The sequence below is a fragment of the Salmo trutta genome, chromosome 19 (genome assembly GCF_901001165.1).
Source record: "Salmo trutta chromosome 19, fSalTru1.1, whole genome shotgun sequence".
NCBI classification, from domain to species: domain Eukaryota; kingdom Metazoa; phylum Chordata; class Actinopteri; order Salmoniformes; family Salmonidae; genus Salmo; species Salmo trutta.
The window spans coordinates 37,746,505-37,759,089 of record NC_042975.1 but is presented as its reverse complement, the minus strand read 5'-3'; the positions used below and the strand labels follow the sequence as shown (position 1 = coordinate 37,759,089).

At 39.4% G+C, this 12,585-nt stretch overlaps 2 protein-coding genes across 2 annotated transcripts in view; one reads left to right on the top strand and one right to left on the bottom strand.

The window, feature by feature from the left end:
• Positions 1-3,628, top strand: part of arhgap20b (Rho GTPase activating protein 20b) — a 34,993-nt gene extending 31,365 nt beyond the window's left edge. The window contains exons 14-15 of the mRNA XM_029700845.1: positions 1,071-1,185; positions 1,288-3,628. Coding sequence (XP_029556705.1) covers positions 1,071-1,185; positions 1,288-2,930 — 1,758 coding nt within the window. The 3' untranslated portion in view covers positions 2,931-3,628. The remainder of the gene's footprint in view (positions 1-1,070; positions 1,186-1,287) is intronic.
• Positions 3,629-6,992: 3,364 nt separating this feature from the next.
• fdx1b (ferredoxin 1b) lies at positions 6,993-8,476 on the bottom strand. Its single transcript, XM_029700844.1, has 4 exons — positions 8,203-8,476; positions 7,724-7,851; positions 7,439-7,568; positions 6,993-7,160 (listed from the first exon to the last, which is right to left on the bottom strand). Exons 1-4 carry the CDS (start codon positions 8,427-8,429, stop codon positions 7,055-7,057), a joined length of 591 nt encoding a protein of 196 aa, XP_029556704.1. The 5' UTR covers positions 8,430-8,476; the 3' UTR covers positions 6,993-7,054.
• Between the last annotated feature and the right edge of the window lie 4,109 nt (positions 8,477-12,585).

Genomic DNA, 12,585 nt, shown 5'->3' with positions numbered 1-12,585 from the left:
GAGGTTAAAGTGCAGACTGTCAGCTTGAATTTTCATCCCCCATTTTAGGGGACCAAAAGTATTGGGACAAGTTCACTTATATGTGTATTAAAGTAGTAAAAAGTTAGGTATTTGGTCCCATATTCCAAGCACGCAATGATTGCATTAAGCTTGTGACTGTACAAACGTGTTGGATGCATTTGCTGTTTGATTTGGTTGTGTTTCATATGATTTTGTGCCCAATAGAAATGAATGGTAAATAATGTATTGTGTCATTTTGGAGTCACTTTTCCGTAAATAAGAATATAATGTTTCTCAACACTTCTACATTAATGTGGATGCTACCATGATTCCGCAAAATCCTGAATGAATCGTGAACAATTATGAGTGAGAAAGTTACAGATGCACAAATATCACATGATATCATTCACGATTCATTCAGGATTATCCGTAATCGTGGTAGCATCCACATTAATGTAGAAATGTTCTATTCTTATTTACAATAGAAGTGACTCCAATATGACACAATACATTATTTACTATTCCTTTCTATCGGGCACAAAACAATCTGAAACACAACCAAAACAAACAGCAAATGCATCCAACAAGTTTGTACAGTCATAAGTTGATGTAGTCATTGCGTGCTATGAATATGGGACCAAATACGTAACATTTTACTACTTTAATAATGCACATAATGTAGATTTGTCCCAATACTTTTGGTCCTCTAAAATGGGGGGACTATCTACAAAAAGTGCTCTAATTTCTAAACGGTTCACCCGATATGGATTACAATACACTCAAATTAAAGCTGACAGTCTGCACTTTAACCTCATAATCATTGAATCATTTCAAATCTGAAGCCAAAACAACAACAAATATTTGTTGTCCAATACTTTTGGAGCTCACTGTATAAGTAGTTTTTTTCTGTGTAAATTGGAATAATACACTGAATTGAAAGTAATTTTCATTGGACCCCATTAATGACTCTGGTGTTGTAGTTAGCATGAGCAGATACTGTATGTTCATCTCCTGTATCTCCTATTTGTTAACGGTTTCTGTCTCAATGTGTTTTCATGTCTCCATTGCAGGTTGCAGCTCTCATCCAACTACTCATTGAAAACACCCCAGCCATTTTTGGTAAAGATGTTGAGTGCATTTTTACTGAGACAAATTGTGAACAAGGAACTGTAGAGGATGTGATGGGTGAGATCTTTGTTAGATAACATATGGTTGATTTTTTTTTTTTTTGCATTTTCATGGTAACCATGTGGTCTCGCTTTGATCTTTTCGTGTTTTTTCTTTCAGTGGAGTCTTACCAGCAGCTCTACTTGTCTGATGATTGGGACTGGGAGAAGCAAGGAGGAATTCACTCTCCTAACAGGGAACCTTTATTCCTGTCTCCAGGGAAACTGGTCTTGAAAGAGGATAAAGAGATTTTGGGCCTTCTGAATGAGGTTGACTCCTTGAAAAAGCAACATGTGAGTGAGGAAAGTGCTTATAGCTGTGGAAATCTAGACTTCATGTCTTCACTCTCCAGTGGGTCTATATGCTCCCTGATGGGGACCCAGAGTCTTCGCTCAGCCCGCTGCTCCTCAGAACCCAGTGTGTCTCTGGCTTCTCCCCAGTCAGGGTCCCAAAGCCAGATCCACACTCCTGTTGCCCGTCAGTCCAGCTGCGATGCGGCAGTGATGTGTGGCTGTGCAGACCACTCCCAACACACACACAAACCCCACGCTAAGGGACTACTAAAGGGGGACAGCAGCCCCAGGGTAGGTGGCAGCAGATCTAGGTATGCCTTCTGGAGGTCCCCTCAGGTAGCTTCTAGGTTCTGGCACCCTGCCCAGAGGCTGGCCATGTCCAACAGGTCCAGTTTCTCCAGCCTGTCCTCCACAGCCACCTCCCCGTCTGCCTCCTCTCTGAGCTCCATAGACAGTGCCTTTTCCTTCTGCTCTGACTCTGTGTCCTCTCCCAACGAGCCCAGCTCCCTACCCTTCCTGTTCGGCACGTCGGCACGGTTACGCCCTCTCACCCCAGACACCCCGAAGAAATTCCCAAAAGACTGGAGCATGACATTCCCAGTGGCAGTTGCTCAGGCACCCGAGGTTTTGGACTTGTATAATAAGTATGATGAGAGAGAGGAAGACAAGGAGCATTACCGTTCTATTAGCATTCAGAATAGAGAAGACTACCAGTTGAGTACGCAAAGCCTCTGTAGTTTTAAAGGTGAGAATAGTCAAAGCCCTGTCTCTCAACCAGATGACAGTGAGAATTTTATCTCTGATTGGAGTGGGGAGCAGGTGCACCAGAGCCAGAAGGATAAAGTGTTTGAGACGTCAGAGTCAAAAGGCCAGACCAAAGAAATATCCATTACACACATACAGCTGAGAAAAACAAACAACCAGGCTGTCAACAAAGAAGAGGTGAAGAGGACAAAAATTACATTTTACACCTCCTCTAACAGAATGCTGGTGAAGAAACAGTCTGATCAACCTGTGGAAGAGTGTGGAGTCTCTCTGGTGTCTGACACACGGAGAGAACATCAGGAAAACGAGGAACTGCTCGGTCAGAGTGTGCAGGTCCACATACCCCAGACAGTGTTCTATGGTCAAAACACTCCACTGGTCCTTCAGTCTGTGTCAATCAGACAATCTGTAAACAACAAGGAGAAAGGAGAAAAGACTAAAACAGAGATTGACTGTGGTGAGGTGGTCCCTGAACAGTTGGGTGGTGGATGCACCCCTCTCTCCCAGGCATCATCTAAAACCAATGCCAAAACTGCAAGCACAATCAGCCACAAGACTGCAACCACAATCAGCCACACTATAAGAATAAAACTGCCAGCAACTGTCAGAAACACTGTGAGAGAATACTTCAGCTCAAGTGATAACAAGAATGGCAACTCGGATGCAAAAGCAATTGAAAAAAAACGTGTAAGTAAACTCCAGTAGCAAAGTAAAATGGCTGAACCAACAGAAAATGCCACAAAGCTATCACATGGTGAGTAATCAGATGTCTGATTGTACAAATGCTCATCATTTGGTGTTTTATAATGGGTTATCAGAATGTGGATAATCATGGGTTACTTTACCTCCCTCTTTGTGTGTAAATATCTATGTATTTCTTGCTAAATTCTAAATTAAGAATGGTGCAGATTAAATGCAGGAATTAGGATTAGTGATGAATGCAGATAAATGTATGACGAATGTTTAATGAAAGTTAAGCAAGGGAGTAAGACCGTGTCAGATGGTAAAGACTCAATGGGTTAGTACTTGCAGTTCATTTTGTCAAACTAGTCAGCTTGATAAGCAATTTCAACAGTCTCTGCAATGTCCTGTGGGTTGTTGCTTAGAGGAAATGAATGGTATTTATGCAAACCACTCAGACAGAGCACCTCCTCCAACTGAATGGGGATGCTTAATGCTTTTGTATAGCAAATGACTGAAGCTATGAATAAGGACCAGACATCTTGCCTTCATTGTCATGTGTGTGTTTACTGGAGGGACTGTGACATGTTCAAGAAGATGATAGGGATAATATGTCAGGGGAAGAAAATAAAAGTGAGGCAAATTAGGTATAACATGCACAATTTGTATACGAGCAAACACTTATACAAATATAGTTCAGCTAACACACAAAAAAAAAAAAAGCCGTACAAAATGTAAATACATGAGATGGAATATTATCCAAACTGAGTCCAAATACTGTTAAGCGATTACATGGTGTTCACATTTTCCTGATTCAAACTTTTATCGTTAAAGAAGAATTACAACATAAATCGCATTGAATAGTAGTGAGTTAAAAAAAAATGTTGATGTTGTTTTTGAAAATTTCACTGCCATTTTGCATGTGCAAAATGGAGCACCTTATGTGTGTGTGTGTATGTATGTATGTGTGTATGTATGTGTGTATGTATCTGTGTATATATATATATATATATATATATATATATATATATATGTATATGTGTATATGTGTATGCATTGACTTTTCCACGTATTGTTATGTTACAGCCTTATTCTAAAATTGATTAAATTAGTATTTTTCTCATCAATCAACACAAAATAACCCATAATGACAAAGCAAAAATAGCTTTTTAGACATTTTTGCAGATGTATTCAAAATAAAAACAGAAGCACCTTATTTACATAAGTATTCAGACCCTTTGCTATGAGACTTGAAATTGAGCTCAGGTGCATCCTGTTTCCATTAATTATCCTTGAGCTGTTTCTACAACTTGGTTGTGGTAAATTCAATTGATTGGACATGATTTGGAAAGGCAGACATCTGTCTATATAAGGTGCAACAGTTGACCGTGCATGTCAGAGCAAAACCAAGACATGACGTCGAAGGAATTGTTCGTGGGGCTCCGAAACAGGATTGTGTCTAGGCACAGATCTGGGGGTCGGTACCAAGAAATGTCTTCAGTATTGAAAGTCTCCAAGAACACAGTGGCTTCCATCATTCTTAAATGGAATAAGTTTGGAACTACCAAGACTCTTCCTAGAGCTGGCCGCCCAGCCAAACTGAGCAATCGGGGGAGAAGGGCCTTGGTCAGCGAGGTGACCAAGAACCCGATGGTCACTCTGACAGAGCTCCAGAGTTCCTCTGTGGAGATGGGAGAACCTTCCAGAAGGACAACCATCTCTGCAGCCCTCCACCAATCAGGCCTTTATGGTAGAGAGGCCAGACAGAAGCCACTCCTCATTAAAAGGCACATTGAAAACCCACTTGGAGTTTGCCAAAAGGCACCTAAAGGACTCTGACCATGAGAAACAAGATTCTTTGGTCTGATGACACCAAGATTGAATTTTTTGTGTTAAGTCTGGAGGAAACCTGGCACCATCCCTACGGTGAAAAATGGTTGTGGCAGCATCATGCTGTGGGGATGTTTTTTAGTGGCAGGGACTGGGAGACTAGTCAGGATCGTTGACAGAGACCCTAAGCACACAGCCAAGACAACACAAGAGTGGCTTAGGGAGAAGCCTCTGAATGTCCTTGAGTGGCCCAGCCAGGGCCCAGACTTGAACCCGATCGAACATCTCTGGAGAGACCTGAAAACAGCTGTACAGCGACACTCCCCATCCAACCTGCCAGAGCTTGAGAGGATCTGCAGAGAAGAATGGGAGAAACTCCCCAAATACAGTGGTGCCAAGCTTGTAGCGTCATTTCCCTGAATACTCAAAGCTGTAATTGCTGCCAAAGGTGCTTCAACAAAGTACTGAGTAAAGCGTCTGAATACTTATGTGAATATGATATTTCAGTTTTTTTATCTGTTATGCATTTGCAAAGAATTCAAAAAAACTGTTTTTGCTTAGTCATTATGGGGTATTGTGTGAAGATTGAGGGGGGAAAAAATGATTTAATCAATTTTAGAATACAGCTGTAACGTCACAAAATGTGTAAAAAGTCAAGGAGTCTAAGTACTTTCCGAATGCACTGTATAACAGCCTTAAACACATACAGTAATAACTAGGACCCTGTGTTATGTGCAATCATGTGACATGCCTGGATTTTAACCTTTATTTATAATGCATGTATACTGCACCACTTTAATCACTGTCTGTTTTTATGCATAGAAGTTTCACAATGTATTTGGATGAAAACACATTTGTTTTACTTATTTAAAGGGAATTTTATGTGGTTTAGAAAGTGCCTTCAGAAAGTATTCATACCCCTTGACTTAGTCCAGATTTTGTTGCGTTACAGCCTGAATTAAAAAAGGAATTAAAAATAATAATTCTCACCCATCTACACACAATACACCATAAGGACAAATTGAAAGCATGTTTTAATTTTTTAACATTTATTGAAGATGAAATACAGAAATATCGCATTTACTTAATTGCTTTGCCACATTTTTTTACAGTATTACTTTAGAACTTGTCGCAAACAGAATGCATATTTTGGATTATTTTTATTCTGTACAAGCTTACTTCCTTTCTCTTTGTCAATTAGGTTAGTTTTGTTGAGTAACGAGAATGTTGTTCATCCATCCTCAGTTTTCTCCTATCACAGCCATTAAACTCTGTAATTGTTTTAAAGTCACAATTTACCCCCTGGTGAAATCCCTGAGCAGTTTCCTTCCTCTCCGGCAACTGAGTTAGGAATGACGCGTGTATCTTTGTAGCAACTGGGTGTATTGATACAACAGTGTAATTCATAACTTCACCATACTCAAAGGGATATTCAATGTTTGCTTTTTACATTTTTACCCATCTACCTATAGGTGCCCTTCTTTGCGGGGGATTCAAAAACCACCCTGTTTTTTTTGGTTGAATCTGTGTTTGACATTCACTGCTCGACTGAGGGACCTTACAGATAACTGTATGTGTGGGGTACAAAGATGAGGAAGTGATTCAAAAATCATGTTAAACACTATTGTTGAACACAGAGTGAATCCATGCTACTTATTATGTGACTTGGTAAGCAAACATTTACTCCTGAACTTATTTAGGCTTGCCATAACAAAGGATTTGAAATACTTATTGACTCATTTCACTTTTAAAAAATGTATTAATTTGTACAAATTAAAAAATAAATAAAATAACATAATGCCACTTTGACATTCTGGGTTATTGTGTGTAGGCCAGTGACAAAACATCTCAATTGAATCAATTTTAAATTCAGGCTGTAACACAACACATTTAGGAAAAAGTCAAGGAGTGTGAATACTTTCTGAAGGCACTTTGCAGAGAACTGCTGAATAAAGATGGTCCACTTTAATGTGCTTCCATATTTCCAATGGTTTCCTTTTATAAAGCCAGCATGCTAGGTGACATGTCATAGAGCTACAGGCAATGTTTGTAACATTTAATAACTTACTATTTATAATTACAGGAATGCCTTCTTAACGCATGCCACTTTAGGCCATTTTGTATGCTATGTTCCGGTAATATGTAGTTGCGACAACCGATTCTCCAACAGAAGCTAGTTGATTGGTAGGGCAAAGGGTAAATACATGTCAGAGTGGTCCTTAGTGATATGTTTCTGGAGATGTTTGATAAAGATTATGATGATGATGATGATTAGACTTGGTACAGTAGGTGAGAGGTGTAGCAGGTTGCATGAAGGATCACTGGCTGCCTTTAGATCCCACAGCATCCCTCACGTCTTGGGGCACTTGGACAGTCATACCATCCATCCACTTCTGCACTGTCACCTGGCAACCAAGACGGGACCTGTCAATCAGAAGCAGATTAGAGGCAGACAGATGATTTCAGAGCATTTATATAAACTACTCCAGATTTGTTTTACTGAATTACAGAATTTCCTGCACTTTGTTGTGTCTATGTCAGTTCAGCAGTGAGGCCGTTCCACTTGTTTCTGTTTTGACCGGATTAAATCAATTTATTGTGTGTGCCTGTTTAGATTGAGCTGGGATTGCGTATGTAAATCATAACATTTCCACAAGCGAAGGAGAGCGAAGGACACTTTATCTTTTCAAAATGAAACTCACGTCTTGGTAAGCCCGTAAGCTAGATCTAGCATATCCATCTCCTCATCCACCATTGGTTCCATCTTCTCATAAAATGTCTTGTCAAAAATGAGATGACAGGTGGAGCATGCTAATGTCCCCTCACATGCACCTGAAGAACAACAGACGAGACAATAAAGGGACATATGTGAAAATCCTTAGACACCTGGATAGTAGATGGCTTTTATACTGTAAATGCAACATACAGTGATACATATTTGCTAAAGATATTCATATTTTACTTGTCTATTTTTCCTGTTTACATACCAAAACCACTTATGTCCAAGTTTTTGTTTACGACAACATCCAACAGGGTCTGTCCTTCAGTAACAGCAGTGGTGGTTTTGATGCCATCTTGGTTAATAAAGTGTATTATGACTTTTTCCTCCGACAAGCTGTAAAAATCAGAGCTTGTTATAAACCATGACTTTCCAGATAAAGAGTACATATTATTTATCTTAATCAATATGTTTGAAAAGGTCGAACATTTAGCGGTCTTTCTGGATGTATTGTATCAAAGCCTATTAAAAGATTTTCATCTTCAGCGAACTGAATTAACATTTATCAGCAGTTTTTATATTATCACCCATTGTAGAGGTACTCACTATAATATGGCTCTGGGTAAGAACAGAGAAAGAAGAGTATGAATACATAATTAAAATGTACAGCAGATTATAAAATATATGGTTTAAAGAGACCTATAAACTAACCTTAGCAGATAATGTTAGAAATTTCAAATCACCTACCTGTTATTTTCAGAGTCGGAGTGTATGGCCGAGTGGATGCTGATTGCTTTGCCTTGGCTGTGTGGGGTCCAGGTTTTAATGAGGCAAGTTTTGACTCCCATTGAGATACGGGGTGTATTGACCATCTTAGTGAAAAGGAAGGAGCCGAGATGCAAACACCTTGCCATGTTGGCCTGTGGCGTGTCGATTGTGGACTGAGTGGTAAGGGGGCCTCTGGTGAATACCATCAGCCTTGAGTAGAACTCAGCCCACAAGAAGGGCCAAGGCCTAGCATAGATAACCTAACGTCAGTTCTGCAGGTGACAGAGAATGGTTTAACTAACATCTATAAGAATTATACATCTCATCAACCCTAAGTTCAAACTGTAAGGCATCGTAGATCTTCAAGTATGCATCCTCAATGGCTTCCTACACTGTTTACACACAATTAACACATTTTGACTTCTGATGAGAGCTATTTGTTCCTCATAAGAATATGCTGTTGTTTTTCATTGAAAAAAGAATGCGATCTCTGTCCAGAAAACTTAGTCATAGACCTCATTTAATTGCATTAGGAGCAGCCACCTGTTATGTGACTATATGGATAACCTATAAGACTTTATTACCTACAAGATGTTGAACATCTGTCTCATCTACTGTCTGTATGATGATGTGTGGGCATTGTAAACCTGCTTTAAGTTTTAGAATGTCTTACAAAAAGGTAACGTTTTATAATTTCATTTAGTTCTACTCTTGTTGCTGGAGGTAACACATTTTTACAGGAGCGCACAGAAAACTGGCCCACATATCATCCTCTAGGAATGTATATATAAGTACATTATGTGCACATTAGGTTGTACAATGGTCAGGGTTAGCTCTTAATGTTTGTTAAGAGAATAATGGGAGGAACTCCAAAAATTCAGGTGTGCCAAGTTTGTAGTGTCATACTCAAAAAGACTCGAGGCTGTAATCGCTGTCAAAGGTGCTACAAAGTACTGAGTAAAGGGTCTGAATACTTACAGTACCAGTCAAAAGTTCGGACACACCTACTCATTCAAGGGTTTTTCTTTATTCGTACTATTTTCTACAATAGAATAATATTGAAGACATCAAAACTATGAAATAACACAAATGGAATAATTTATTAACCAACACTAGTGTTAAACAAATCAAAAGATATTTATTTTTGAGATTCTTCAAAGTAGCCACCCTTTGCCTTGATGACAGCTTTGCACACTCTTGGCATTCTCTCAACCAGCTTCATGAGGAATGCTTTTCCAACAGTCTTGAAGGAGTTCCCACATATGCTGAGCACTTGTTGGCTGCTTTTCCTTCACTCTGCAGTCTAACTCATCCCAAACCATCTCAATTGAGTTGAGGTTGGGTGATTGTGGAGGCCAGGTCATCTGATGCAGCACTCCATCACTCTCCTTCTTGGTCAAATAGCCCTTACAAAGCCTGGAGGTGTGTTTTGGGTCATTGTCCTGTTGAAAAACAAATGATAGTCCCACTATGCGCAAACCAGGTGGGATGGTGTATCGCTGCAGAATGCTGTGGTAGCCATGCTGGTTGAGTGTGCCTTGAATTCTAAATAAATCACAGACAGTGTCACCAGCAAAGTACCCCCACACCATCACACCTCCTCCTCCATGCTTCACGGTGGGAACCACACATGTGAAGATCCTCCGTTCGCCTACAAAGACACTACGGTGGAACCAAAAATCTCAAATTTGGACTCATCAGACCAAAAAACTGATTTCCACCGGTCTAATGTCCATTGCTCATGTTTCTTGGCCCAAGCAAGTTTCTTCTTATTATTGGTGTCCTTTAGTAGTGGTTTCTTTGCAGCAATAGACCATGAAAGCCTGATTCATGCAGTCTCCTCTGAACAATTGATGTTGTGATGTGTCTGTTACTTGAACTCGAAGCATTTATTTGGGCTGCAATTTCTGAGGCTAGTAACTCTAATGAACTTATCCTCTGCAGTAGAGATAACTGACCTTCATATCTTAAAGTAATGATGGACTGCCGTTTCTCTTTCTTTATTTGAGCTGTTCTTGCCTTAATATGGACTTGGTCTTTTACCAAATAGGGTTATCTTCTGTATATCACCCCTACCTTGTCACAACACAACTGATTGGCTCAAACACATTAAAAAGGAAAGAAATTCCACAAATTAACTTTGAACAAGGCACACCTGTTAATTGAAATGCATTCCAGGTGACTACCTCATGAAGCTGGTTGAGAGAATGTCAAGAGTGTGCAAAGCTGTCATCAAGGCAAAGGGTGGCTACTTAAAATAATATATTTTGATTTGTTTAACACTTTTTTGGTTACTACATGATTCCATATGTGTTATTTCATAGTTGTGACGTCTTCACTATTATTCTACAATGTAGAAAATAGTCCAAATAAAGAAAAACCCTTGAATGAGTAGGTGTGTCCTAACTTTTGACTGGTACTGTCTATAAATCCTTGATGGCAACTGGTGTCCTTGTTACCATGCAACCCTGTCCTTCATGACCAAGGTCTCTGGAGTTCTCTCCCTGACAAACTTGCTCAATGATAACAACATGCTAACAAAACATTGATTTTACCCTTCATTAGGTAATTATAGTTGAGTACAGTCTTTATATTTTGACTTTGCGGGACATCAACTGTAGGCGGTGATTTTAATAAATTGGCATAGCATTTAATAGAAGTATGTTTATGTTTTCACCTCTCCCCTCTCATAAATAGGAGACTCATTACAGAAAGATTTGCTAAAGGTTAACAACACGAGGCAGCATAAGCAAAACATAATTTACGTACAAATTACAGCTGTGTCTATGTGATGCCCAATGACGTGTGGAAATATGCACATGCTACCATATATGCACAATGACATTTGTGTGGGTAACTACAACAGGCTGCGATGCAGGACATTGAATGCAATAACCTTCAAAGACAGACATCAGATAACACAGCCCTGTGTTTCAGCTTGTTGAACAATGATCTCCAGTTATGTTTTTCCATTCAACTCACTGCAAAACAAAAAATAACTACAGGAGAGTATCTTCCTGGGTGCAGATCTAATGCACACATCTTATGCACCCATATACCAGTGTCTGTAACACTGGATCAACTACTCTCATCCAACCAGGTAAAGATGCATGATTGAATCAACATTCTCTATGTGTGATATTTCATTTCCCCCCCAACATACTGATGTTTACCATCCATTGAAGAAGTAGTAAACGTACATAGTTGGTGTTGTTATGTTGCTTTGATGATAACACTTTATATGTAGGGTATCCATAAGTTATTCATAATATTTTTAGAAAACCGGTCATGATACTGTACCTTTATGAATGTTGCAGTGTCATTCATGCAACATTCATAACACATTTATTCAACATAATTCATAAGCGGCCTTTAAAATAAAAGTCCCTTTTCATTATAGTACAACAACAAAAAACCTGGTTAATGGTGGTACAGTAGATGGTTGCTAGGTTACTGACTAGGTGGGTTCAAGCTCAGTTCTTCTGCATACCACAAGACTGTGTTAGCCGGCTGAGCTAGGGGCTAGGCGTTCGTTTGTGGAGCTAGTGTATGTCTTCAGGTCTCAGCTAAGGTTGTATACTACTACACTACAATGGCAAATAATTGCTCTGTTGCCACCCAGACCTGGGTTCAAATAGTACTTGACATTTTTCAAATACTTTTAGCGTTTGCTTGAGCCTGCCTGGATTGCCAGATGGGCGGGTGGGGTTTGCACTTTTGGGACTTATCAATTGATCCATTGTGCCAAGCAAGCTCAATCAAGCCCAGCTAGCTTATGTATGTAAAATATCTACACCCAGGGCTGGTGCCATTCCATACCACTCTTGTGGCCTTGAGCAAGGCATTTAACACCTACACTACTACAAGGGTTATGCTATAAGGCCTACCCTGTGCTTCTCCCAGCCTGATGAGTTAATAGTGTATCAGGAGGTTGGGTACAAAGGATGAATACAATTTAATTCAAGGGAACTTAAAAATAAAAAAATATGAATGATGTTGAATAAATGGGTTGGGAAGGTTGTTACGAATGATACTGCAACACTCATAAAAGTGGTATGACTGGTATCATAAAGGTGTTATGTACTGTATTCCCCCTTCATATAAAGTGTTACCGATTTTATATTTCGTAAAGATTTTGCCTGGAGAGATCTCTTTATGCTGCAGAAAATAGTGTCCTAAATATATGTTGCCCTATTTGGTTTGATGTGAGAATACTTTAGATGCATGATGTATTTGGCCACTGCTGGAAGAAAAGGAAGTCGTTCTTAATTAATACAAATCATTATATTGAGCTGAACCGTAAGTCAACAAGTCATCTGTCCAAGTGTTAAAACAGGATTTGATTTAGGGGTTTAACATATT